Source organism: Sesamum indicum, linkage group LG4 (genome assembly GCF_000512975.1).
Source record: "Sesamum indicum cultivar Zhongzhi No. 13 linkage group LG4, S_indicum_v1.0, whole genome shotgun sequence".
Lineage (NCBI taxonomy): Eukaryota > Viridiplantae > Streptophyta > Magnoliopsida > Lamiales > Pedaliaceae > Sesamum > Sesamum indicum.
Genome location: NC_026148.1, coordinates 5,056,207 through 5,083,692, shown reverse-complemented (window position 1 = coordinate 5,083,692; position 27,486 = coordinate 5,056,207). Strand labels below are relative to the sequence as shown.

At 28.5% G+C, this 27,486-nt stretch overlaps 2 protein-coding genes across 15 annotated transcripts; both read left to right on the top strand.

Annotated features, from left to right (window-relative positions):
* LOC105160036 lies at positions 1-21,574 on the top strand. 14 transcript variants are annotated; one of them, XR_847664.2, is made up of 13 exons: positions 1-327; positions 406-2,008; positions 2,123-2,322; positions 3,131-3,187; positions 3,427-3,543; positions 5,412-5,500; positions 5,580-5,722; positions 7,536-7,970; positions 8,416-8,482; positions 8,606-8,738; positions 10,228-10,342; positions 10,559-10,632; positions 10,830-10,871. XR_847664.2 is itself a non-coding variant. In XM_011077300.2 (6 exons), the coding sequence occupies exons 1-5, from the start codon at positions 7,930-7,932 to the stop codon at positions 10,608-10,610; spliced, it is 408 nt and encodes a 135-aa protein (XP_011075602.1). In that variant the 5' UTR covers positions 5,729-7,929; the 3' UTR covers positions 10,611-10,632; positions 10,830-10,871. The 14 variants fall into 14 exon arrangements, 1 of the variants encoding a protein (XP_011075602.1); XR_847660.2 differs by having other exon boundaries at positions 2-327; positions 5,648-5,722; XR_002287025.1 differs by lacking the exon at positions 7,536-7,970 and adding an exon at positions 5,126-5,215 and having other exon boundaries at positions 3-327.
* Positions 25,907-26,990, top strand: LOC105160093 (zinc finger BED domain-containing protein RICESLEEPER 1-like). The gene is made up of 3 exons (XM_011077357.1): positions 25,907-26,256; positions 26,355-26,568; positions 26,631-26,990. Exons 1-3 carry the CDS (start codon positions 25,907-25,909, stop codon positions 26,988-26,990), a joined length of 924 nt encoding a protein of 307 aa, XP_011075659.1.

The window sequence follows — 27,486 nt, the reverse complement described above, 5'->3', positions numbered from 1 at the left end:
AGATTTTTCCCATCTACGTTAATGTTGGGATGCTTTTTTTACTTTCCTTTTGTGCTATTTGAAGAAGAGCCCTTCGGTTGAAGGCAACTTACACATGTGGATTGATAGAGATTTGTACACATCTGCAAAAACTTATTCATGATGACTGTTAAAGACAGAGGAGATGGACAGACTTAGCTGTGTGCAAAAAGCATGCGCACCGCGATTAGTGGTGTAGCAACATATAGGAGAGGGGAACGCCACGTCCTCACGGATGGGACTGTTGGAGCGCTCCATATTTAACGTAGTTTATTTTCTTTTGTCGTTTCATGTGCTCATTGCATTTGGGTAAGTTTTTTCCTTTTCTCCTTCTTTATTTCTTCAAGAACAAATCCTCACCAAGATTTTGAAAATTTTCTATTACAGGTTTTCAATTTTTTCTAAGGTTCCTTGCCAATTACTCTTTGCTCATTTACCACTTGTGCTTGGGTAAGATTCCCCTACATTCCGCTTTTTTATTTTGCAGTCATGACTACTGTTAGTGTGGATGAAAGGCTGTGGAAAATGTGATTATAGATTTGGTGGGTTCTTCTAGAGAGAAGGGAGAACGCCCTACAGCCTCCAACTCTGCCTCACACCATGGAGGTGAGAGCGAGGCAGAATGGAATTGTAAGGAAAAAGGTAGAAGATAGGCTAGTAAGATCAAGGTTGAGTTTTTAGGATTTATCGTTCCCACTTCACTGAAAAAGACAAGGTGATCACTAGGGAAAAGTATGGGATACCTAATGTGTTTGCGATTCAGGTCTCTGCTTTTGATGATTGCCCCAACTTTCCTCCTAACTTGTTTCTATTTGGTCTAGCTGGAAGTTGGTTTACACTTTCCATTTCCAAAGTTTTTTTTGTTGATTTCGCCAGTCAGTTTAATGTTTGCATAAATTAATTGGTCCCCATATTCTTTAGCTTGATGTCTAGGTTCTACATTTTGGTGAGAAACTTAGGGGAAACCCCTCTTGTTGCTCAATTCCATTCATTTTTCATGCTTAAGAAAGTGGCATATTTTGCTCCACTACTCGAGGGAACACTCGATTTCTTCCCACTGAGTCCTATATGAAGGGGTGGATACGTCACTTTTTCTCCATTTCTTTCCCCATATCCTAGAGGTTCCTTCCTATGTGGATTTAGCCACCACTGAACAACTCAAGTACTATGTCTGTAATTGGCCTGCTGCTTTCCAAACCTTGTTGGATGACTTGCATGTCTTTCCTTTTAGCCCCCCAAAGCTAGTATACCATGTTATTCTTCCTCTTTGGGCAGAGCCCAAAAGAGACGGATATAGAGCCTACTACTGAGATAACTACTTGCAGCCTTTCATCTGCTATTTTTCTTGTTTGAAAAGGAAATTTTCAAATAGGTATTTATGTGGGTTAGTACCTGATTTTTACAAGAAAGATGTTTTAGAAGCTCCTTCAAAACAAGCCATTAAAATGGAGAAAACCCCTGGTGCCAAGCGCATCCTACTGAAAAGTCCTCCCTCGACCCGGACTAGCTCCACGTCCACTAGGGATCCTAAAGGCAAGAGTTGACTAATACAATACCCACCCCCAAAGAAAAGGTTAAGGGTCAGATGGGCCTCTTGACACCTTTTGCTCCGCGCTATGTTACCCGGTGTCAAGGGCTGCTCGCGTACTCGGCCCCCTTGACGTGCACTTCGGCCACTCAACCGTTCTACATGGCCAATCACTCAGCCTTCATCGACAGATGATGGACATCCGCAGTCTTAGAGTCTTAGGATTTGGCCTTTTTTTAGATTGCTCAGGGGGACGTTACGCCTCATGAAGTGCATTTTTCAGCTTTTTCACTTCTACTCTGTTCACTTCTCCGAGGAAAAAAGTCAAGAAAAGCAGGTGAAGTTCTTGGTGGTATGGCCAACTCAAGGCGTCAAATGTGATGGTGTCCCGTTGCACGGCAGCACCCACGGAAGAAGCACCGGCGGATGTGGGTACAAATCCAAGAAAGAAAAACCCCATCGGTAAAAACCCTTAAACTACCGTTTTCTCCCCACCATCAAACCCCACCCACACTCACATGGTGAAACCCTCTCACCTTCATTTCTTTTTTCTTGTGTTCATTTCTCATCCAAAAGAAAGAAAACCAAGAAAAGCAAGAGGGAGAGACAGTGCGAGAAGGAGGCCTCAAATTATGGTATTGCGAAATGTTACTGCTGTTTGAACAATCCTTCTTGGCCCAATCCAATGATCCAGATTCAGGTCTGACTTTCACCACGCCGCGACATCATATGGGTTTTTGCCCATGGATATCACGCCCCTGTGCAGAAATCCTCTGGTAAGATAATGATTATGACATTAAAGTTGAGATATATGCAAATAATAGCTTCATTTATGTAATATATGATTTTTTTAATCACAAATTGGAATGCTACAAGCTCTGTTGTGCTGTGGAATGATGCATGCTAGTTAGAGCTAAATGTAAGTAATTTGGTGGATATCTAAGTCATAACGTATCAGAGCATTTTAGAGGACGATTGATGATTTTGATTCTCTGAGTGCAATATGGCTATATACTAAAATTGCCTACAACAGTAGACATACTGTCCGCATATGCCTTTACTATTCCTTTCTCAAATCATGATATGCCTATTGCTATGTAAAATGTTGGACTTGTGTACATGAGCATGTAGTTGCAATCTCTTGGATTTTGGCATCTAATGAGTAAGCTTCTCTGGTACGTCATGTGGGATGGGATGTTAGATACTAATTTTAGGATTTTCTGTACAGTTTGGTCTTATGTAGACGTTATTCGTGATATTCCAGTATTTAGTCCGTTTGGATAATATTGAAGCTGATGAGCTTCTGCTCAAATATTATTTCATTTGGTAATGTACTGAGTTGTGGAGCTCTATGAGTACATGTATCATGAATGATTATGCTACTCAAGATTGATTTTATGATCAGCTACCCCCAAAACCCTTTTATTGTATTTGCTCTCGAAAATATGCAACTTGTTAATAGATTTGAAACTTATTGCGAACCAATTCATTTGTTCATTGGTAGCACTAGCTGTTCTTTTGAGTGGATGGTTGTGCTCTTTTTAGCAATTCTAATAAGAATGTGGCGTAATCTGTTAAGTGCAGGTGGAGTCGTATCTTCAAATCATGGGAGAGCTAAAACTTTCATCTGCCTTTCTTCAAGTATGTTATAGCACATCTAGGATACCTTTTATTATTTTTAGATGTAGGTTCTGTCAGGCCAGTTCCCATCCCTTTTCTTATGTCGCCCCATTTTCAGTTACTATATTTGGCTTTACTTATTCTTTCTTTCTGATTTGCTCTCTCTCTCTCTCTCTCTCTCTCTCTATTCCCCCCAGAGAGGTTCCCTCGCTTGCTTGCTGTGTTGATTCATTGCTTTCTTTACTTGTTTTATGTTGCAGGTAATTTGTTGGATCTTGGGTGAATATGGGACTGCAGATGGCAAGTATTCTTCCTCATATATCACTGGGAAGTTCTGTGATGTCGCAGAGGTTCATTTGGCAGATGACACGGTGAAAGTAGGTATCTAGTTTTCCAGTATATGCATGGTTTTGTATGGTGGAATTACATTTTGACATGTTAAAGTCACTTGTTTTCTTGATGTAGATTATGTGGATGTGGTTTGAATTATGTCCTTTTTCTTTAGCTAATTGTTTGTTCATGTTATTCTAAATTTTCAGAGGTAAATTTATCTGCATTTGTATAGTTGCTCATTGCTTTGTCTCTTACTCTTAAGGCTAAAGTGTTTTTCTGATTTCCATTTTTCGTTTTTCCTTCTAAAAGTGAGATTCTGACACTAATTTCAACTGCTATTCTTAAAGACTACAGATACTGATGTGAAGTTTTTGTATGCACAATCAACCCATTACTCTGTTAAATGCAAGCGATTAATAATTCACAGCCAAATGTAGAAGCTTTGCTGTGAACACAAAAGTGCAGCAGCTGAAACTTAAGGACCCAATTTGTGTAAATAATCTAATGCTACTGTAAACACTGCAACTTTATGAGTGGTCAATTTTCCGGTTCACTTGCACAAATTTTTTCCATTTTGAACTCTCTAAGTTGATTGAAGCTTAGTGTATGGTAGGGGGTAACCTTAATAACATACATTATGATATTGCGATAACTGCATATGAGCATTACATGTGCTTATAACTATGGATTTAGGGCCACAACATCTATAGTTCACTTTTATCAGTCCAGAACCTGATATCACCACTTCAAAATACTGCAATGAGAATGTGTAAACCTAAAATAATAACCTATAGTTACAAACATGATACCAATAAACAATAAAGTTCACCATTTAAACTCCAACTTTGAGATAAGCGCGTGATAATTTTTCTTAACTTAGCTCATTTTTGGAGGTATCAAAATGCTTTACTTAATTTCAGTATTTAAAAATAACTTGGTGATGAATAATTTCGAAAGGATAAAATATAAAAAAATCTCATTCACCTGAGGAATGGTATATGCTGCATGTATTTGAAGAAAGTTGGAATAGTACTTAGTTAATGAGTTTAGCTTAAGCTTTTGTGTAGTATAGAAATTGTGTAAACTTTCCCTGCGAAGAGATGTAAAATACAAGGAAAAACTAATAGATTATGATTAGAACAAAGGAAAAGAGGAAAAAACTTCAATTAGCTTTATAGATCATCAAAATTCTGATGCATTCAAGAGCTGTCTTAGCTAATAATTGAATCACACTTTTAAGGTTAGTGTTTGCCTTTTACCAAAGGTTTGCAGGTGAACATTCTCTCCATGCTCTTGGTTTGCATACATTGTTTCTAGCTACAACTTGTAAATTGGCAGCTACCCCCAAAACCCTTTTATTGTATTTGCTCTTGAAAATATGCAACTTGTTAATAGATCTGAAACTTATTGCAAACCAATTCATTAGTGCATTGGTAGTGCTAGCTGTTCTTTTGAGTGGATGGGTGGGCTGGTCCTCCTCCTACGTTTATCTTTTTAATGTTGTTCAACGGTTGAAGGAGTATAATATTTGGGCATGGAGATTGGGTGGTATTAAGTTAAGCACTAGTAGCACAAAGACATTGGGAGGAGAATATATGGAAAATAAGTATTGTCAAAATCTTTCAGGTACCTTTGAGGATTTACCATGCTGGCGATCAACATAACAAAGCACGACGGTCTTGTTTATAAGAGTGTCACTTTTGGCTGTGTTTGTATGTATGTAATGATTCATGTTGTTCTTAGTTATTTGATGGCCTTATAAGTTCATGATTGATGGTTGGTTAAGGCTTCATTTTAACAACTACTTATCTTTTAAACCAATGCATTGGTAGTTCATATATATGTGCAGACATTTGCCACATCTAATGCATTTGACAGCGTCTTTGTGTTTCAATGTTTCTGGACCACATAGGTAACCAAGCTTGTACACTCGTTTAAGGAAGGTTCGGAGGAATGGTCCAAGAAGGCGGTAGAGCTTGAGGAGTCATGAAGGCTTTAGAAGTAAGTTCTATTTGTAATTTGTTTTATTCAACAATGGCGAATGATGCACAATACACTAATTCCTCTTGTGAACATGCAGTTTGGTTGTCGAATTCCAAACTTATCGGTTTTTCTTTTGTCTTCATGCATGCTGGACGCAAATGGAAGGTGTATGAGGTGGCAAAGAGGGTATTTGAAAACAATGACACAAAAACTAGAAATCTTTGCAAAGTGATAATGGTGGTAAAAAGTTGATCATTTTCTTCGCTTCCACCCTTCATTTCATCCATCAAGCATGTTTCCTTTATATGTTTGCAATTATTATCTTGAGTTCTTGATATTTATCATCTACATTATGGGGTCGTGATTTTCTTTTTATCTATGGCAAGTTTGTTCTTTTGATAAATAGTCTTGGATGCCTTTTTTAGTGGTTTTCAATTACTTTACTACCGTGGTGTGGGTGTTTCTCATCCTTTTTTATTTGGTTGTGCTTTTATGTTATCTCATTCAAGTAAACGATGTGTATTGTTCTTTGTGGTGTACATCAAGCTCTGTGAGACATATTTTGTTGACGGGATGTCAATAATTGTTTAGCATTTTAGGATTAGACTCTTGGTTCAATTGAAATTACATGAAACTTCTCATATTTCTAATTTTGATTTGAACAGCCCAATTCACCTTCCAAACGAGATAAAACCATTTCAAAAGTAAAGAATTCCTTGACATATATGTAGTGTTAATTAACACGTAAGAACCAGAGGGTAACTTCTTTTTAAGTTTTTATTTATCTTTTATTATCCTATCAAACTACTTTTGTTTTGTTTTCTTTTGTCAGTTACTATCAAACTACTTTCGTTTATATTATTTTTTAGTAATTTGACAAATAAATGTGATTTAGGAAGTCATAAGATTGAGACATGAATGTGCACTAGCGTTATGTGATTGTTGCTTTGATTAACTGTGGAGTTGTTGAGGCATAATTTCATGCATTTTGAATTGCTTTGAAAGAGAGTTGGAATATCTTTGCTTCTACTAAATCTTAGGATTCTTGTGAGATCATATTTGTTTGCTAAAACTCTACCCGATTGATCCTTATATCCCTAACATGGGACATGCATACATTTTGAAAAATTCAAAGGCCCTTCCCCTCCCGGAAAGAAAAAAAGAAAGAAAGAAAGAAAAGTAAGAAAAAGGAAATTATATCTACTCCGTTGGTTTAGGTCACTTAGTAACTGGGAACTTCATCACAAATGTTGTTATTCACATAAAACGGTGGCTAGAGCTATGAGTATGGAAAGCACTTTAGGTAAAACGTGTTTTGGTTGAGTAACCGGGTGCCTTCACCACAAGTGTTGTCATTCGCATCAAAAGGCTAGAATGCAACGTTTTTTGGTTGAGTAACCGGGTGCCTTCACCATAAGTGTTGTCATTCGCGTCAAAAGACCGGAAAACGGCCTAAAGAACACAAGTCACGGGCAAAAACAAAGGAAAAAAAAGCAAATAAAAGACGTGACAAAAACAAAAGGGGAAGAAAAAAGAAAAAAAATTCATTAGTGACCAAAGAAAAGAAAGAAAAGCGAAATCCGTCCCGACTAGGTAGATGTAAGGAGATAAAGGTTATTGTGTTAGCATCGAGGATGATAACATTTAGAAATCCATAGATTTTGTGGAAGCTTGATTGTCCTCCTCTATACTTGGCAAAATGAAGTGTTGTGATGTGATTGGCCTCTTACCCTCGTTATGATAAGTTAGCATTTGCATAACGTATTGCGGCGTTTGTGTTTTGAGATTATGTGCACATAGTATTTCGTTCTGTTGGAGGCAATAACTTTAAAGACTTTGCGGTAGTCCTTTCTTTTCTTTATTGATTTATTAAAAAATTGTAACATTTCTTGGTGCTGAAAATCTTTGTGTGTAAAATTGTCTACTTTAGGCATGCCTTTCTTATATGACTACTATTTTTGGTTGGGAGGAGGAGATAGATTCTGGCCTTGTAACAATATTTAAGTTCTATATTATTATAGTTTTCTTTAATCTTATGAATTATTCCCTTTAGATTGTCATCCCAGCAAGGTGAGGGTGCAAGTTCAGTATATAGCAGTGGTGCATCTTACATGGCCGCCCCTTAAAAGGAAAATGTATGTACTTGCATGTAAGAGTTAAAGAAGTCTACCATGCTGCATATAGACAAGTATTATAAATTTTTCACTTCTAATCTTTACTGGCCCATGAATGTTGTTTATCCAAGTATGTGAGGTTGGGAATCATTGTTAACTAATAATTGAAAATAAAATCAGATTTCTTTTTTGTCTTCCATCTTTCTTTTAAACTCTTCTAATGAAGTTCATCAGATATCTTTCAGTTACATTTGCTACACTTGGTGAGAACACTAGATGATGTCCCTGGATGTGCTTCTTAGTGCTGGTGTTCCGTGGTGCAAGTGACTATTTATGTGCTATCATATCATGTTTATCATTTGTCCCCTACAGTTGTAAGTTGCTTATGCAGAACCCATTCATTAGTTCATTGGTAGTGCGAGCTATTCTTTTGAGGGCCTAGGTGTGTTGGTGCTCTCCTGCATTTATCTGTTTATGCTCTTGAAGTGTTGAAGGAGTAAAATTCAAGTCCATACTCAAAAATGTATATTGGGTGGTATTGAGTTATGCTCTCGCAGCAAGGTGTTTTAAATGAAAAAGAGATTACATCATGAGAAGAATATATGGAACATAAGTACTATAACAATCTTTTAGGTACCTTTGAGGACTTAGCATTCTGCTAGGGATTTTCTTATCCATTGAAAATCAACACATACAATTAGTCACCATCATTTGTTAATATTAGGTCTATGTTGATTTTTGTTGTTCTGCATCTTTAGTAATTTCATCTTTGGTTGCATTGTAAGTCAATCTCTTAAATCTATGTTTTTCTTGACTTAGACTGGTGCAAAAAGCTCGAGAATTTATTGTCACTTCCCAAGAGCTCATCACTCGGGGTTCAGTCCTGGTAAGTCACTTGTATTGGCTTAATTCCTATCAATATTTATGTTGATCTATCTAGAGAAGTTATTTAATATCAATATCTGACAATTAAAGTGCTTATTCTGTTTATTCGATCTTATTGTTTTAGGATATTATTGTGGAGATGCTGTTGATATTGCTAGTATTGAATTGTCGAGTGTTGCAAGAGAAGCTATTAGGTGTTCTCCAATGGTGTCTCGCTTCCAGTTATCATATGATCTTGCAGTCTCGTTATTTTCTAGGTTTGTTTTCTTTTGTCCTTGTGTGTGAACCTCTTCTTGTATCACTCAGAAGTGGTCTCTTGAAAACTTAGTATTTTATTGGCATTCCTTTTCTTGTTATGCCCCTGTATAGAAACCTACGGTAAGATAATAATTATCATTTAAAATTGAAATATATGCAAATAATAGCTTCATTTATGTAATATATGACTTTTGGTCACAATTGGAATGCTAATTACAGTGTCGCGCTGTAGAATGATTCATGTTAGTTGGAGCTGAGTGAAGGTAATTTGGTGGATATCTCTAAGTCATAAAATATTAGAGCATTTTAGAGGATGATTGATGATTTTGATTTTTTTAGTACAAATAATGGCAATATACTAAAATTGCCTACAACAGTAGACATACTGTCCGCATATGCTTTTACTATTCCTTTCTCGAATCATGATATGCCTGTTGCTATGTAAATTGTTAAACTTATGTACATGAGCATGCAATTGCAATCTCTAGGATTTTGGCATCTAACTATTTGGACGATGAGTAAGAGTCTCTGGTTTGTTGTTGTGGGATGGGATTTTTGATGCTATATTTTGGATACCCTATAGAATTAGGTCTTATGTAGACACTATTGGTGATTTTCCGTCTTTTTAATCAGTTTGGGTAAGATTGAAAGTGATGAGCCCTGCTGAGTTGTGAAGCTCTGTGAGTACATGTATCATGAATGATTATGCTACTCAAGATTGGTTTATGATCAGTTACCCCCAAAACCCTTCTATTGTATTTGCTCTCTGAAATATGCAACTTGTTAATAGGTCTAGATCTGAAACTTTGAAATAATTAAGCAGGCTGTTCGATTTGAGAATTGGAGTTCATTAGGGTTTAGGCCTTGAACTGGTATCCCTTTGTCTATACCTGTATCATCCAGAATGGTACTGTGATGCCAATCTGGATCACTATGAACTCTGTGCTTCCTGTTTCCATCATGTCATCTGTACTTTATGCTGACTTGTGTTGAACTACTGTAGCTCTTTGCGGATCTTGGGGATCTTCAATACATTATTCAATTTCTATAGGCAGATGCTCATCATCTTGTTATAAAAATTGTTGGAGGTTTTATGCTGGTTTTACTCAATCCAGGTTTAAAACTCAGCTACATATTGGACAGTTGGTGAAGGTGAAGGATACATCAGCTAAACTTAAGCAAGCTAGTGAAACATAATATCAAGTTGAAGTCATTGTCATTTTTTCTTTTTGCTTAACAGTTGATCCGGCAGTTGTGTTTTTGTCGTATTTCATCTATTCTGCCTATTTTAACCAATTTATGTGTCATGATTGCCTGCAATTGTGGTGTCCTAGAAATCTTGCAATCTCTTGAAACTCAAACAATGCAAATAGACTTTGTAGTTTTTTTGTTTAAAATTTATGGGGTCATAAAATGATGTTTGAACATTTTTCTGCACCAATCTCTGATCCATGCTGGATGGTCTAATCTCCATCCTTTTCCCTGCAGGCAACGAAGAAAATTACACCGCCAAACTTGCGGAAAACTTTCAGGCAGATTTGAAAGTCTGCTCAGAGGGAAACAATGGATACTCCTTTTGTTCCCCAAGCCGTCTCCCTTCTAGGTAATATATTCTGTGGGCTAGGATGCTATCTAAATGAGTTTAACTCTGAGATTTTCTTCTGTTTGTGGTTTCGGTAATGGCAAAACTATAGACAATATTTTATAGTTTGTGAAATTTGCATTGACTGGTGGACCATTTACGTAATCTCATACCACTTTCTATGTTAAACTATATTTTTGGGCTGTGGCTTAGATTTTGAAACTATTATCTCTGCAGCTACTCAGCTGGCTATGCAGATATAAGTGCACATAAGAGTTTGGAACAGTGAGCTCGTCTTGTGAATCTAGGAGGTACACCAATTAAGGAATTTTAACGTTTGTGATAAATGTATATAATAAACCATCTTTTCATCAATAGGCCATTGTCAACCAACATATTGTAAAACTCTTGTAAAGTTAATCTGACCGTGGTAGAGATTATGCTCTTGCTTGCGTGCTTGGACTCATGTTGAAGTAACTTCCTCCTCACTTTTACAACTCTTTGACAGGATAAGAATCGTCGGGGGATGAATACAATTGTTGAACAAAACCTTCCGGCGAAAAAGGTGAGAATAGATCCATCCTCATACACTCTCATTTATTATTTAAAAGGGAATATAATTGAAATAATACATAAGTGGTGTTCACACTTTTATTATAGTATAATCTAATAATATATATAATTGTAAATCAAAAGCATATTAAGTTATTGTGTATATTATAAATTTGTTCATGATTTGCATTTATGTAAAATCAAGTTAGTAGTTGGATTCTAACTTGGATGTTATCTAATAATTGGATTCCAATGGAAATGGTTTATATGCAAATTATATTGCATAATAATAATTATTTATGATTTATTATATATTAAAAATTATCTGTAATGAGATAGTCATAATTATTTCATTTATTTTATATTGGTTTTACTTATTAATTAAATTTTTATTTTATTTGTCGTATTGTGGGAAAAAATATTTTAAAATTCACAAATTAAAATTTTAATTGATTATTTAATTTAAAGACCAATTAAGAATTTAATGATATAGAAATTAAATAACATATTTGTAGAAGAACTATTAAGTAGACCAAATATTTTAATGCAGTATACATGTTTAGTAGTAAGACATCAATTATCTATAGGCTTGCTACACACAGACACGCATATATATATATATATATATATAATTAAATTTGTTGTCATTATTTATGGTTTGCTGATTTTGAATTTTAATGTTTATAAATTTTTACAGATTTGGTTTGAAATTTAACCAAATTGGTAAGAATTTGTAAACGTTAAAGATAAAAAAGTCACATCAATGGCTAAATAAACCAAAAGTAATATTTACATAATGGAACCACACGACGAAGGCAATTGTTTGCACTTTTCGTACTTTAGAAAAATTATTTTTAAAGAAATTGTTTACATGCATATTATATTATACAATTATATTTTTTTATATTATATATAGTTTACTATAAAACAAAAAAATATTTATTTGCATACTTTGAATAAGAAAATTGAATTAATTGTACATAAATTGCGTACAATTACGTTAGTATTTCGTGATTTATTATATATTACTAATCATATTTTCGTATTATTATAGGGTAAATTATATTTCTAGTCCCTTTTTGTTTTATTCTCTATGTAGGGCAAATTGGTTCTTAGTGTTGTCGTATAATAGGACTTTTAAAGAAAGATACATGCCTTATATAATTATATTTGTCATATTATTTATGACTTACCTTTATAATTATTTCATATTATTAGATAGATATTTATTTTACTAGGCAATAAAAAATGTACAAAATAAATAAATAGTACATATGGTTATTATATTTGTAATTATAATTGAATTTATTGTATTTATAATTATAATCAAATAAAATTGTATTTATAATTTTCATGTAGGGTTAAGAGTTAGGATATAAAATGATGGTCTTATAACTGATAGTGAAAATTAGAATTACTTCATTTAATTAATATTTTTAATTAATTTTTTTGAGGATATGTCATATATATGTAGATTGATGTTAATATTATTATATTTTTATTTTTATAAGTTTAAAATTTCTTATCAATATTTTTGGACCAATTCCTAACGAAAAAGGGTTAAGCCTAAAACGATGAAAGTTTCAGCAGTTAATGTAATTTTTGGAGGAATGTAATTTTTTATTTTTAAATTAATCCTAAATTTATTCGTTAATCATATCAAGTTAGTTGCTTATTGTTAATAAAGTTTTAATGACAAATTAGCTATTTCTTTAATTAATTTTGTTAATTTATAGTTAAATATTTAGTAGACCAAATATTTTAACACAGTATATATAGGCATATTACACACATATAATTACTAGTTAATACTTTAAAAATTGACTAATAGTGCTGTGTGGCGAATTGGAGTATTACAAATTAAAATTTTAATTGATTATTTAATTTAGAGATCAATTAAAAATTTAATGATATAGAAATTAAATTTCATATTGCTGGAAAAATTATTTAGTAGACCAAATATTTTAATGCAGTATATCAATTCTCTATAGGCATATATTTGTTATCATTATTTATGGTTTAATGATTTTGAGTTTTAATATTTGAAATTTGACCAAATCCATAAGAATTTGTAAATATTAGAGATCAAAAATCATATTAGGTAAAATATAGTAGTTTGTGAAAAATAAAATAAAAAAAAAGCCAAAAACAATTTTGTTTGTAAATATTTTGGACCAAGTGACCGTGGCATTTATTTTTACTTTGTACTCTAAAAAAAATAAATTTAAGATAGGTTTTTTAAAAAAATTATTTCACGTTTAGTTCCTATATTTATTTGCTTTTGGTTTCTAATGTTATTCTATAATTAAATATAAATCATTAGAAATGAAAATCATAGTGGCTAAAAAAGCAAAATAGGTCGCATCATTAATTTTTTTCTTTTCCTTTTTTCACTTTCTGTACTCAAAAAATAATTAATTAGAATTAATAATAATTTATGTACTAAAATTGTATACTACTTATTATACTATATAATTATATATATTCTTTTATTTGGTATTATATAATTATATTTTTATGAATTACTATTATAATCATACTCTTCATATTATTATATGTTTATTCCCTTTATTAGGGGATAAAAAAAAGATGAAGATCGAATTTATTGTACAAAATTAAATAAATCGTCTATATGATCATACTTAATAATTTCAAAGTTAGTTGTTCCTAGTTTTGTCATTTCCCTTTTAATTGATTTTGTTGATTTATTATGTGATAGTTATTTAAACAGTAATAATTTGTGTTAATTTTTAGTAGAAAAAAAATTAGATGGATAAATCAGTTTTCTAATTTTATATGTAAGCTAATATTATTACTTTAAATTTTAGTTTTGAATAATATCAAAATTAAAAAAATAATTTATTATTTATATTAAGATAAAACTTCAATTTATTTAAAAATTATAATATATGGTCAAAGTTTATATATGTGTATAACTAAACATTACGAACATATCGAATTTCTTGCTTTTGATGTTTCCCAATACATAAAAACTCGCACATTTATCTATTTACTTGAAATTAATTTTTAATTTATTTGAAATTAAAATTCCTATTTTATTTATTAGAATTTTTTGTAAATATTATTAAAATTACAAGTTCTCTAATTTTTTATTTCTTAATTGTCAAAGTTCATTAAAATATTTTGAATAATAATTTAATTCAAGTAAAAGTTTTATCTCACATTCTATTTAAAAGTTTATTTATTTCATATTAAAATAAATAATTTGAAAATATGAGAAAGAATATTCCATGGTTTTTAGTTTTTTATTAAATTATGGGCAAAAAGAATATTTATTTGGCTAAGCAGTGGTCTTAAAAATTAATTTTACTTGTATATTATTAAATTATGAAATTACACTTATATGTTCTATCAAAATTCTCCATTTATATTTTACCTTTTTCCAATATGATTTAGAAAACAAGAATTACATAAAATTTGAATTTTGGTACTCATTTAATATTTTCATGTATATTTTTTATGAATATAGGTTATGTATATGGAGTGGAGTTAATATTATTATATATATCTTCTTATAAGTACAAAAATATTACATACAAATATCGATTGAGGGGGTAATAATTAAAAATTTGTGTACTTTTATGCTATTGTCAAAATTTTTCGTTCAATCCTTAACAGAGAGGGTAGATGAAAATAGTGAATTTTCTATACGTGTAATTTTAGAATATTTTTTTCCCCAAAAAAAAGTGTAATTCCCAAGCAATATAAGTATAATTAACCCTAGATTAATCATTTCTCAGTTCTCTTCTATTAATTGTATCATATTATATTATTTAAAATGTGAGGTGGATAAGTTATTTGTCCCTTATTTTGTCATTATATTTAATGGTCACTTACCTATTTTTATGAGTAGATCTCTTGTAGATGTGGTCTAATTATTCTTAATTTTTTTAATATTATGCTTATATATTCTTATTTATATTGTAGGTATTAATTAATTTTGTTAATTTAATTATTTTATTAATTAGTAATTATTGCATGTTTTTCTTATGCGCACATAGCAAATAATAGTTATAGTTCAACAAACAATTAAAATCATTGTTCTTTATCTTTTTATTAATGTTTTTCTTTACTAATTAGTTTTTAATATTTACTAAAAATGCCTCTATCAAATATGAAAAATCAGAGAAATTGAAATTTTATATTTATTATTTCTCATCGCTCCCCCTACTATGATAAAATCATGGATATAATACTTCTGATTTTTTTACAACTCCAATATTAATAGTATTCTGAATGGGCATTTATGTTAGTCAATATTACTATTTTGATTTCAAATTTTCATTATAACTTATTTTATTTTGTATTATGTCGAACATAAATAATAATTTTAAAAAATTAACTTATTATTTATATTAAAATAAAACTCTTAAGAAAAAATATTTTTAAAAACTAAATTTATTTATTATAATTTTGGACGAGTTTATTAAAATATGTTATGTTAACTAAAATTTTATAATTTTATTTTAAAAAGTTATTTATTATAATTTGTGGTACATATTTATTAAAAAAATTTATTATTTATGTATAATAATTTATTAAGATACTTTCAAAACAAATAATAATTAAATTCAAAAAAATAATAAGAAGAAGTAACTAAAAATCATCTTTGTAGTTTATAGTTACTTTATTATTTATATTAATATGAATAATTTGAAAATGGGATGATTTGGTATTGGGTGTTTTGCTACTTAGTTAAGTCCTACCGTTAAATTTTTTGTAGATTTTTTTCATCTCCTTTGTTTTTATTTTCTTGTATAAATGTCTTGAACTCAAAAATAATATTTTGTTTGTATATTATCTGTTTCACACTGTTAATATTAAATTTATAAATAGATTATTAAAACACATAATTATATCCACAAATATGAAATTTAAAATAATGCTAAGTTAGCTACTAAAGAAAAAATATAGCTTATGAAATTCTTTTAAAAACAAAGTATACCAGCAAAGGATTATTCAGGACCTACATCAAGGTATTGATGAATATTATATGACTTTATTTCAAAATTGATGATTAGCCAAATTTGGGAGATTTTTCAAATATTAGGGTGAAAAAAAATAGTATAACAAAACCTAAGGAGGGGCCGCATACCTAATTTAATTTTCTTTTTTTTTTTCACTTTATGTATTCAGAAAAATAAAATTAATTATTTAGAATTAAGAATAATTTTTGTACAAAATTAAACTTAAAATTAAGTAATAATAGGACTTTTAAAGAATCTACATGCCTTTTGTAATTATATTTGTCATATTATCTATGAATTACCATTTATAATTATTTCATATTATTAGATAGATATTTATTCGCTTTATTAGGTAATAAAAAAATGAAGAAAATTGAATTTATTGTACAAAAAAAATAAATAGTCCATATGATTAGTATATATGTGATTATATATCATATTGTGTTTATATATTTTTATGTATATTTATAATTTTCATGTTAAATTAGGAGTATGGACATAAAATGTTGACCTTAAAACTGCTGTTAAAAATAGAAATACGTCACTCAATTAACATTTTTATGTATATATATATATAGAATGAGGTTTATATTATATATTTTTATTTTTATAAGTGTAAACTTAAAATTTTATCAATATTTTTGGACAATTCCTAACGGATTAAGCGTGAAAGTTTGAATGGTGTGTGTAATTTTAGAACTTTTTGGAAAAAAGTGTAATATTTCATTTTTAAGTTAGTATTGCTTATTATTATGTGGTTAATTACTGTTTAATTTTTAAGAACTAGTCGTCGTGTACATTAGTAAATATTATAAAATTGGATTAAAATAATATTTTGTTTGAATATCTAGATAGTGGTCCTGATAATTAAATATTATAAGCGTAAACACAAAAACATAATAATTATTTGGATTATAAAAACATAGCTATATCTGATAAAATTTAGTAATGTCAAAGTGTAAGTGTGAAAAAACATGACCATAGAAACAAACAAATTTATAATTTATTTTGAATAGAAATAAAGATGAGAGGGATAGATTAGCTTTCTAATTTTATGAATTTTAATTTTTATTATATTTAATGTTATTTGTATTATATTAGAAATTTATAAATTAATTTATTATTTATATTCAAATAAAATTTTTACATTTAAAAATTATAATGTCGTCAAAATATATTAAAATATTTAATGAAAATTCATTGTTGTGGTGAACATATTGAATTCCGTGTATAAGCTACAAACTTTTTTGCTATCGTCGATATTTTTCATCCAATCCTTAACAAAAAGGGTCAAATTAGAATTTTATTTTTGACAAAAAGTGTAATTCCCATTTTTAAAAGCGATATAAATATAATTAATCTTAGATTAACCATTTCTCAATTATCTTTTATTAATTATATTACATTATATTATTTGAAACGTTAAGGTGGATAAGTTATTCTGTACTTATTTTGTCATTATATTTAGATTTAATGGTCACTTATTGTTTTTATGAGTAGATTTGAATGTATTCTAATTATTCCTAATTTCTTTAATCTTATGCTTATATATTCCTATTTATTTTGTGGATATTAATTAATTTTGTTAAATTTATAATTATAATCATATTATTAATTTAATTATTTTATTAGTTATTGTTGCACGTTGTTCTTATGTGCACATAATAAATAATATTTATGGTTCAAAATTAAAACCATTGTTCTTTTATATTTTTATTAGTATTTTTCTTTACTAATTATTTTTTTAATATTTACTAAGAATACCTCTATTGAATTTGAAATAACTAGAAAAAAATAGAGAAATTGATTTTTTTTATATTTATTATCTCTCAACACCGCCCCTACTATGATAAATCATGGATATAATACTTTGAAACTTTTTATAGCCCCAACAACGATAGTATTCTGAATGGGCATTTAAAGTCAATATTATTATTTTAATTTTAATTTTGATTCAAATTTAATTTAATTTGTATTGCGTCAAAACACAAATAACAATTTTAAAAAATTAACTTATTATTTATATTAAAATAAAATTCCAAAGAGAAATTCTTTTTAAAAACTATATTTATTTATTTTAATTCTGGTCAAGTTTATTAAAAACATTATGTTAACTAAATATATAATTTTGTTTTAGAAGTTATTTATTAAACAATTTTTTATTTATATATAAAAATAGAAGTTCTCTAAATTTGTAATCTAAAAAAATAAATCTTCTTTAATGTAATTTGTGGTCACAATTTATTAATATATTTTTGAAATAAATAATAATTTAAATTTAAAAAATAATATAAAGAAGTAACTCAAAATTATTTTTACGACTTTGTAGTTATAATTACTTTACTTTGTTATCTATATTAATATAAATAAAGTATTGGGTGTTACTTAAATTTTTTATGGAACTTCTTTTGCCCCCTCTTTTTTTTTTTTTTCTCTTTAATTTCTTTAACATATTGTGTATATAGCTATAAATAGATGATTATAAAATTAAACATCATTTTATATGTATATTATTTTTTGACACTGTTAATATAAGTCTATAAATAGATGATTATAAAACACATAATTATATCCAAAAAATCTGAAATTTAACAATGCTAAATTTTAATATGGTTTATGAAAATCTTTTAAAAACAAAGTAGAAAAGTAAAATAAATTTATAATCCTGCCGTTAAGTTTTTTGTAGATTTTTTTTTTTGTCCTTTTTTTTTTCTTGTATAAATGTCTTGAACACAAAAATAATATTTTGTTTGAATAACTTAAACATTATCTTCATAAACTAAAAAATATAATAAACATCTTATATGTATATTATCTTTTTCACACTGTTAATATTAAATTTATAAATAGATGATTATAAAACACATAATTATATCCACAAATATGAAATTTAAAACAATGCTAAGTTAACTACTAAAGAAAAAATATAGCTTATGAAATTCTTTTAAAAACAAAGTATACTAGCAAAGGATTATTCAAGACCTACATCGCGGTATTGATGAATATTATATGAATTTATTTCAAAATTGATGGTATATCCAAACTTGGGAGATTTTTCAAATATTAGTGGGGGGAAAAACAGTATAACAAAACCCAAGGATGGGATCGCATATCTAACTTAATTTTTCTTTTTCTTTTTCACTTTATGTACTCTAAAAAATAAAATTAATTATTTAAAATTAAAAATAATTTATGTACAAAATTAAACTTAAAATTAAATGATAATAGAACTTTTAAAGAATCTACATGCCTTTTATAATTATATTTGTTATATTATTTATGAATTATCATTATAATCATTTCATATTATTAGATAGATATTTATTCGCTTTATTAGGTAATTTAAAAAAAGAAAAAAATTGAATTTATTGTACAAAAAAATATATAGTCCATATGATTAGTATATCTGTAATTGTATATCATATTTGTGTTTATATACTTTTATGTATATTTATAATTTTAATGTAAAATTAGAATTTTGGACATAAAATGCTGACCTTAGAACTGATCTTAAAAATTAGAATTACGTCACTCAATTAACATTTTTAGGCATATATATATATATAGAATGAGGTTCATATTATATATTTTATTTTTATAAGTGTAAAATTAAAATTTTATCAATATTTTTGGATAACTCCTAACGGATTAAGCGTGAAAGTCTGAATGGTGTCTGTAATTTTAGAACTTTTTGGAAGACAATGTTTTTCTCATTTTTAAGTTAAATGTTGCTTATTATTATATGGTTAATTACTATTTAATTTTTAAGGGCTAATCGTCGTGTAACATATAAACATTATAAAATTGGATTAAAATAATATTTTATTTGAATATCTAGATAGTGGTCCGTCGTGTAACATATAAACATTATAAAATTGGATTAAAATAATATTTTATTTGAATATCTAGATAGTGGTCCTGATAATTAAACATTATAATCATAAACACAAAAATGTAATAATTATTTGGATTATAAAAACATAGTTATATCAGATAAAATTTAGTAGTGTCAAAGTGTAAGTCTGAAAAAATATTACCATAAAAACAAACAAATTTATAGTTTATTTTAAATAGAAATAAATATGAGAGGGATGTACCATAAAAACAAACAAATTTATAGTTTATTTTAAATAGAAATAAAGATGAGAGGGATAGATTAGTTTTCTAATTTTATAAATTTTAATTTTTATTATATTTAATATTATTTGTATTATATTAGAAATTTATAAATTAATTTATTATTTATATTAAAATAAAATTTTTACATTTAAAAATTATAATGTGGTCAAAATATATTAAAAAATAAAAATTAATTTTGATTTTTGATTCCATTGAAGATAAAAGTTCTCTCATTTTATTTTTAGAAAATTAATTTTATTTATTAGAATTTGTGGTAAATATTTATTAAAATAATTTCAAATCAATTAATAATTCAATTTTAAATAGTTGCTGATATATTAATAATTAATTAACTAAAATTATAAAATTTCTCTAATTTTTTATTTTGAAAAATCATAATTTTTTAACTATTATATATGGTAAAAAATTCATTGAAATGTTTTCAAGGAAAATAATAACTCAATTTCAAGTAAAAATTTACCTTGAATTCTAGTAGTTTTATTTTAAATTTATGTGTTTAAAATAAATAATTTCAAGAATATTTTGGTGCTATTTTTTTTTTATGGGGGAAAAGAACTTGTTCCTTGGGTAATAGGTTATCTTATAAATTTTCCATTTACATTTGATTATGTGCATGGTTTAAACATAAAATGCTGACCTTAGCAAATAAAAATGACAAATTTTTAGTTTTATCACTGATTTAATATTTTTATATATATTTTTGTACTTATAAATATAAAATACAATCTACATATCTTGGAGTGAGATTAATATTATTATATATTTTTTATAAATAAATTGGAATGATAAAAAAGTAATCTCATTTTTTCTACTAATTATTTTTTACATTCACACTGTATTATTTACTTGACAATAACTTTGCTAAAAATAGCCTCTATCATGGAAGATGGGAAAACTAAAAAAAATCAACGAAATTAAAAGAACTCACCAATTCTATATTTATTATCTCTCAACAAAATTAAAAGGATCAAACTAGGCCTGTCAACGAGTCGAGCTCGACCATTTTTGTCGAGCTCGACTCAGGAACTTTGAGCTCGAGCTCGACGAGCTGGCTGAGGTCAAGCTCATTTATCCTGTTTTGAATTATGAGTTTGAGCTAGGGGTGGCAGATGAGTCGAGCCGACTCGACTTTGCATTCATAAGCTTTACATGATGATTAACGAAAAACGAGAAAATTGAACTGCAAAAAGATCGATACAACAAATAAAAAGTCCTTGTTAAATGCATTAAATATACTCTAGATCTTTGAAATCAATTATCAGATCATTCTCATTCCCAATAGAAACAAGGCCTATTGTATTTTGCCTGACAGGACACCTACACCTACGAAATGCTATACAATACAGTCCATACAACGAGCAGCAATTCACATTTATTTTTGAAAGGAGTAAAGGAATGCCAATAGAGCGTACCTCCTGTGCTCCTCCTGTCTGATGTGTTGTCGATCTGATGCATGATTTGACATTATCCTCGAGCAATATGTAGTACCTGTTTACAAATGAAGAATTGATTGATGGGCAAGGAACAAAATTTGACATGTCTAATACTTGATGGAAGAGGTTAAACTTCTAGAACCAATAAATTCTAAATAATGAGAATAAATATAATTATATAATATAATATAAGTATAAACTGTTAGAATCCTATTATCATAAAACATCTAAGTTGAAATCCAACTATAATTTGAACATAAATTTAATTAAATTACTACATATAATTTAATAATCTAGTATAATATGAAAAAAGGTATTGTTAAAAAAAAAAGTAACATGAAATATGATAAATTATTCTATTATAATTTTATCTCAATTAACCTATGTAAATAAATTAATTACAAAATTACTTATCCGTGACATAAGAAAGAAATATAAATCTTTCACATCACATTTTTATAATACAACAAAGTATCACGTCTAAAACAAATATCTCAAGGTGAATATTAAATTTATAAGATTTGAAGTAATACATTTTCAAATAGAAATAATATAAAACATTATTAAACTAAAATTTAACACAATAATGTTATCTTAATTAATTTTATATTGAATTAATTTTATTTTGAATATTATTATTGTTGGTACATATAAAATTAAAATATATAATAATCATGCTTTTACGAAAGAGAACAAAGAGAGATGATATGCTAATTGTAATCTAAAACATAATTAGGAGTTAATTACAAATATATAAAGAAATTCATTAATAGAATATAAGATAGAAACAATTAATTTGTACATCTCATCTTTATTTTTCTTTAAAATTAATTATAAATTTATTTTACTTATTTAAAATTAATTGTAAATTTATTTTACTTTGATATTTTATTTTTAGAAGGATTTCAATCATGTTTTTTTTTCTCTTTTGTAGTTAATTTTAGAATTAATAAATTTTGTATTTTATAGATATAATTATATCTTTTATAAATTTATAAAAGATATAATTATAATAAATTATATCCATTTTTTAAATAAAATTAGAGATTTTAATTTACATAAATATAAATTAATACTAAATTTACATATAATTTAGCTGAGGTAGTTTTTGTTTTTAAAAAACTTGACCAAAATTTAATAAATAAATTTAGTTTTTAAAAATATTTTTTCTAAGAAAATTTTGTTTTTACATAGATAATAAATTAATGTTTAAAATTATAATTATTTGTACTTGAAGTAATAAAATCAATTATAATCTATAATTAAAATAATAATATTGACTTACATGAATGGCCATTTAAAATATTATTATTGTTGGGACTACAAGTACCCATAGTTTGATCTAGGGGTGGCAGATGAGTCGAGCCGGCTCGCGAGCTCGGCGAGCCGGCTCGACTTTGAGCTCGACTCGAGCTCGAAAAATTCGAGCTCGAAAAGTATTTTTTATTTTTTTTATATATTTTTTTATTTTTGAATTTTTATATATTTAATTTTATATTTAATATTTGATCAGTTTTATAATTAAAATTGACCATATATTATAATTATTAATCAATATCATACATTTTATTTTGGATAGTAATAAATTATGGTAGTTTTATTTATACATTTAATCTTTATATAAAAATAAATTTAATCAACAACTTAGTAAATTATAATTTTTTTATAATTAAAATTATTATTTAATATGACATATATAAACTTTATGTTATATTTTAATATATTTGTTTTACGTTATATTTTTCTTAAATTGACAAGTGATTCATTTATAATTTTTTATTATTTATAAATTTATGTCAAAATTTAGTAATTCCTATGAATTCATCTAAAAATTATAATAATAATAATAATAATAATAATAACAATAATAATAATGATGATGATGGTGGTGGTTGAACAATTCTAATTATTAATTTAATATATAATGAGATTAAAAAGTTTAATCAATAAGTACGATATCTTAAAATTCGGGCACCTGATTCATACGAAATTTAAATATATACATGACTATGTCCATTAGATCATATCCGATGGTATGATTTAAAATCACATGGCCTGATTCAACGATACACCGTCTTGAATGATTACTCTTATGTTTTGAGTACGATATCTCAACATTTGTATATCCAATAAATCTAAAACTTTATCAAATGTACTTTTTTTGTAAGTTTTATCATATCTAACGGTCAGATCTGAATTTTGATGGCCCGATTAACCCATATTTTTCAACAATATAAGATGATTGTTACATCAATGTTATACTAACATTTATAAATATATAAATTTTGCAAATTGTTAACATATATTAATTTCAACTATATCTATGTAAAAATTTGACGATTCGATTTCATTATATAAAATAATAATAATAATAATAAGAATAATAATAATAATGATAATGATGATGATGATGATGATGGTTGAACAATTCTAATTATTATTTTATTATATATATAATGAGATTAAAAAATTTAATCAATAATTATGAAATCTTAAAATTCGGGCACCCGATTCATACGAAATTTAAATATATACAAGACTGTGTCAATTAGATCATATCAGACAGTATGATTTAAAATCACATGGTCTGATTCAACGATACACCATCTTGAATGATTACTTTTATGTTTCGAGTACGATATCTCGACATCCGTATAACCAATAAGTCTAAAACTTTATCAAGTATATTTTTCTGTAAATTTGATCATATCTAACGGTTTGATCTGGATTTTAATGGTCAGATTAACCCATGTTATTCAACGATGTAAGATGAAATTACATCAATATTATACTAACATTTATAAATATATAAATTTTGCAGATTGTGAACATAATTAAGTAATTAACTATATCTATATAAAATTTTATGATTCGATCTCATGATTTAAAGCAGCAATAATAATAATAATAATAATAATAATAATAATGATAATAAATTAATAATAATAATAATAATATCAATACTAAAAACCCTCTTTCTCTCTCTTTCTCTCTCTTTTTCTCGTTTGTTCTTCCTTTTTCTTTGTTTCTCTCAGTCTCTTTCTCTTGCTATCTCGGTATCTTCGTTCTTTTCCTTCCTTTATTTCTACCCCAAACCCATCCCTTAGAACCCTAGCCCCCAAATTCACGGCAATGCGGGAATGGAAGATAAATATGTTTGTATGACCTATCTTTGTACTGGGATATTCACTGATTATCTATTCAGGGTTTATGCTTTCTTCTTATCTTTTTATAATTTGCACTCTTCTAAAGATCGAATGGGCATTTACTATGTGGTTAGGGATGTTGTTATATGTAAGTGAATCCAGATAATCAAGCATACCTAGCACACCTTATTCTTGATGTTCTTTGCTGTCAATTAAGTAAACATATATTCTTAGCTGAAAAATGAAACATGCTCATATTCATTCAAGATGGATAACCAGATGGAATCTGCTGAATTGCTCTATTGGTTATTCTCAATATTTGCATATTTTTTTAAATTTTGTAATCTGGTTAATGGAATCTCCTTGGGATGTTTTCATTCTGTCGAGATCTCCTTGGTAAATTCTGCTATATGCGGACCGCCTTATGCTAAATATAATTTTAATTAGATCCCTTGAAAACAAAACCTATGCTTCTGTTAAAAGCTTGAGTCTACATATTTGCTTGCTAATTAAATTTTGGATTGGTGTTTGGATATGCATTTATGGTTATTTTTTAATGATAATAATTTCTCTAGCAAACATCAAGGCAATAAGTATTTCATTCTCAATGTTCAGATATGAATATATCAGCAAGTACTTCTTTTTCTATAGCCGATTCAACAAGTCCAGTAATGCAAAGTGAGGAGCAAATACTTGAACAAACAACTAGTGCTACTAATAGAGTTGATACAGATACTATTGGCACATAGAAGAACATTGAGGAGGCTAGTAAAGATGATGAAACTTTAGGACCAAAACCCAAACGTAAAAAAAAATTAGCAGTTTGGTTAGATTTCATAGAAATAAAGGATGCAGATGGAGTTATGAAGATCTCTTGTATACATTGTAAGAAGATGTATACTAAAACCAAAACTACTCCAACAACTCAATTGCATCGGCACTTGCAAAGGTGCTATGAAAGCAAAAGCTGACAAGTCCAAAGATGGACTTTTGCAAACACAACTTGGTTTTGTCACTTCTAGTGTAGATCCAACTTCGTGTCCAAGTATGTATGTTGGGAAGTTTGATATGGAGAAGATGGAAGAGTTACTCATTGGATAATGATGCATGAGCATCCTTTTTCTATTGTGGAAGAAGAGGGGATTCAATTTGATGCAAAGAAGAGGAATGCCTGAGTGGCGTGGAATTACAAGAAATACAACCAAAACTTATTGCATCAACGTTTATGAGGCAGAATAGAAGAAGCTGAAGAGTTTATTAAAAAATGTGAACAAAATTAGCCTCACAACGGATTGTTGGAAATCAAAAAATCAAAAGATCGAGTACATGATCATTACAGGTCATTGGATTGATGAAAGTTGGCAATTACAGAAGCGTGTACTTGACTTTGTTCACATTCCTCCTCCACGTCGAGGTCTTGAAATTGCGAATGTCATTTGGCACTGCTTGGAGGATTGGGGTATTGATGGTAAGATCCACACCATATCTGTAGATAATGCGTCTGCCAATGATTCAACTATTGAAAATCTGAAGATTTATGTGAAAAACAAAAGAAGACTACTTTGTGAGGGAAAACTATTCCACGTAAGATGTTGCGCCCATATACTTAATCTCATTACTCAAGATGGACTTTTTGAGATTAAAGATATTGTTGATGTTATACGTGATAGTGTAGAGTATGTCCGACGATCCGATGCAAGACTTAAAATATTTTTTGAGATAGTGAAGCAATTGACTTAACAGACAAGAAGTTAGTTGATGATTGTCGGATAAGGTGGAACTCAACATATGAAATGTTGGCTGCTGCAATCAAATTCAAAGATGTCTTCCCAAGGCTTGCTTATCGGGAACCACATTATGATATTTGTCCAAGTGCAGAGAATTGGACAAAAACAGAGAAAGTATGCTCGGTATTAGAGCTATTTTGGACAGCTATGCACATTGTTTTCGGACGTGATTATCCTACTTCAAATTTGTTCCATAATGAGGTGAGCAGAGTAAAAGTTTTGGTAGGTAAGAAGTCATTAGAGAATGATATATTTTCATTCAGAACATGGTTGCAAGAATGAAGAACAAGTTTGACAAGTATTGGGGAGATACTAATTTGCTGATGCCTATAGCAGCTGCTTTGGATCCAAGGTGTAAGTTGAGAGCGCTTGAATTCTGCTTTCCAAGATTATATTTTTCAGAAAATGTTGAGAGACAAATTACTATTATTCGGAAGACATTATATGAGCTCTATTCTGAGTATGTGGCTATTTCTAACATTGAAGACAAGTCAATTGGAGAAGGACAAAGAAACAAACTATCGAATCGAGATCTTGCAAATGTTGAAACTCAAAGTGGCTGGTCTGAGTATGCTGAATATCTGAAGTCAGTGGAATCTATTCAGCCTCAAAAGATATTTTAGCTATTGGCCTCAGAAGCAACAATGGTGATCGGGATAGCTAAAATATCTTTTGCCAATATCGATAAAATCTTATACTTCAATGCATGAACTCTCCACCATTCCAGAACATCAAAGTCTTTCCCATCTTTTTTGTCCTTCTCAAATATATAACAGTTTTCTTCAAGATATAAATCAAGTTCAGACTTCTGAGGTTGAATATATTCCACTGACTTCAGATATTCAGCATACTCAGACCAGCCACTTTGAGTTTCAACATTTGCAAGATCTCAATTCGATAGTTTGTTTCTTTGCCCTTCTTCAATTGACTCGTCTTCAATGTTAGAAATAGCCACATACTCAGAATAGAGCTCATATAATGTCTTTCGAATAATAATAATTTGCCTCTCAACATTCTCTGCAGAATATAGTCTTGGAAAGTAGAATTCAAGCGCTCTCAACTTATACCATGGATCTAAAGCAGCTGCTATAGGCATCAGCAAATTAGTATCTCCCCAAT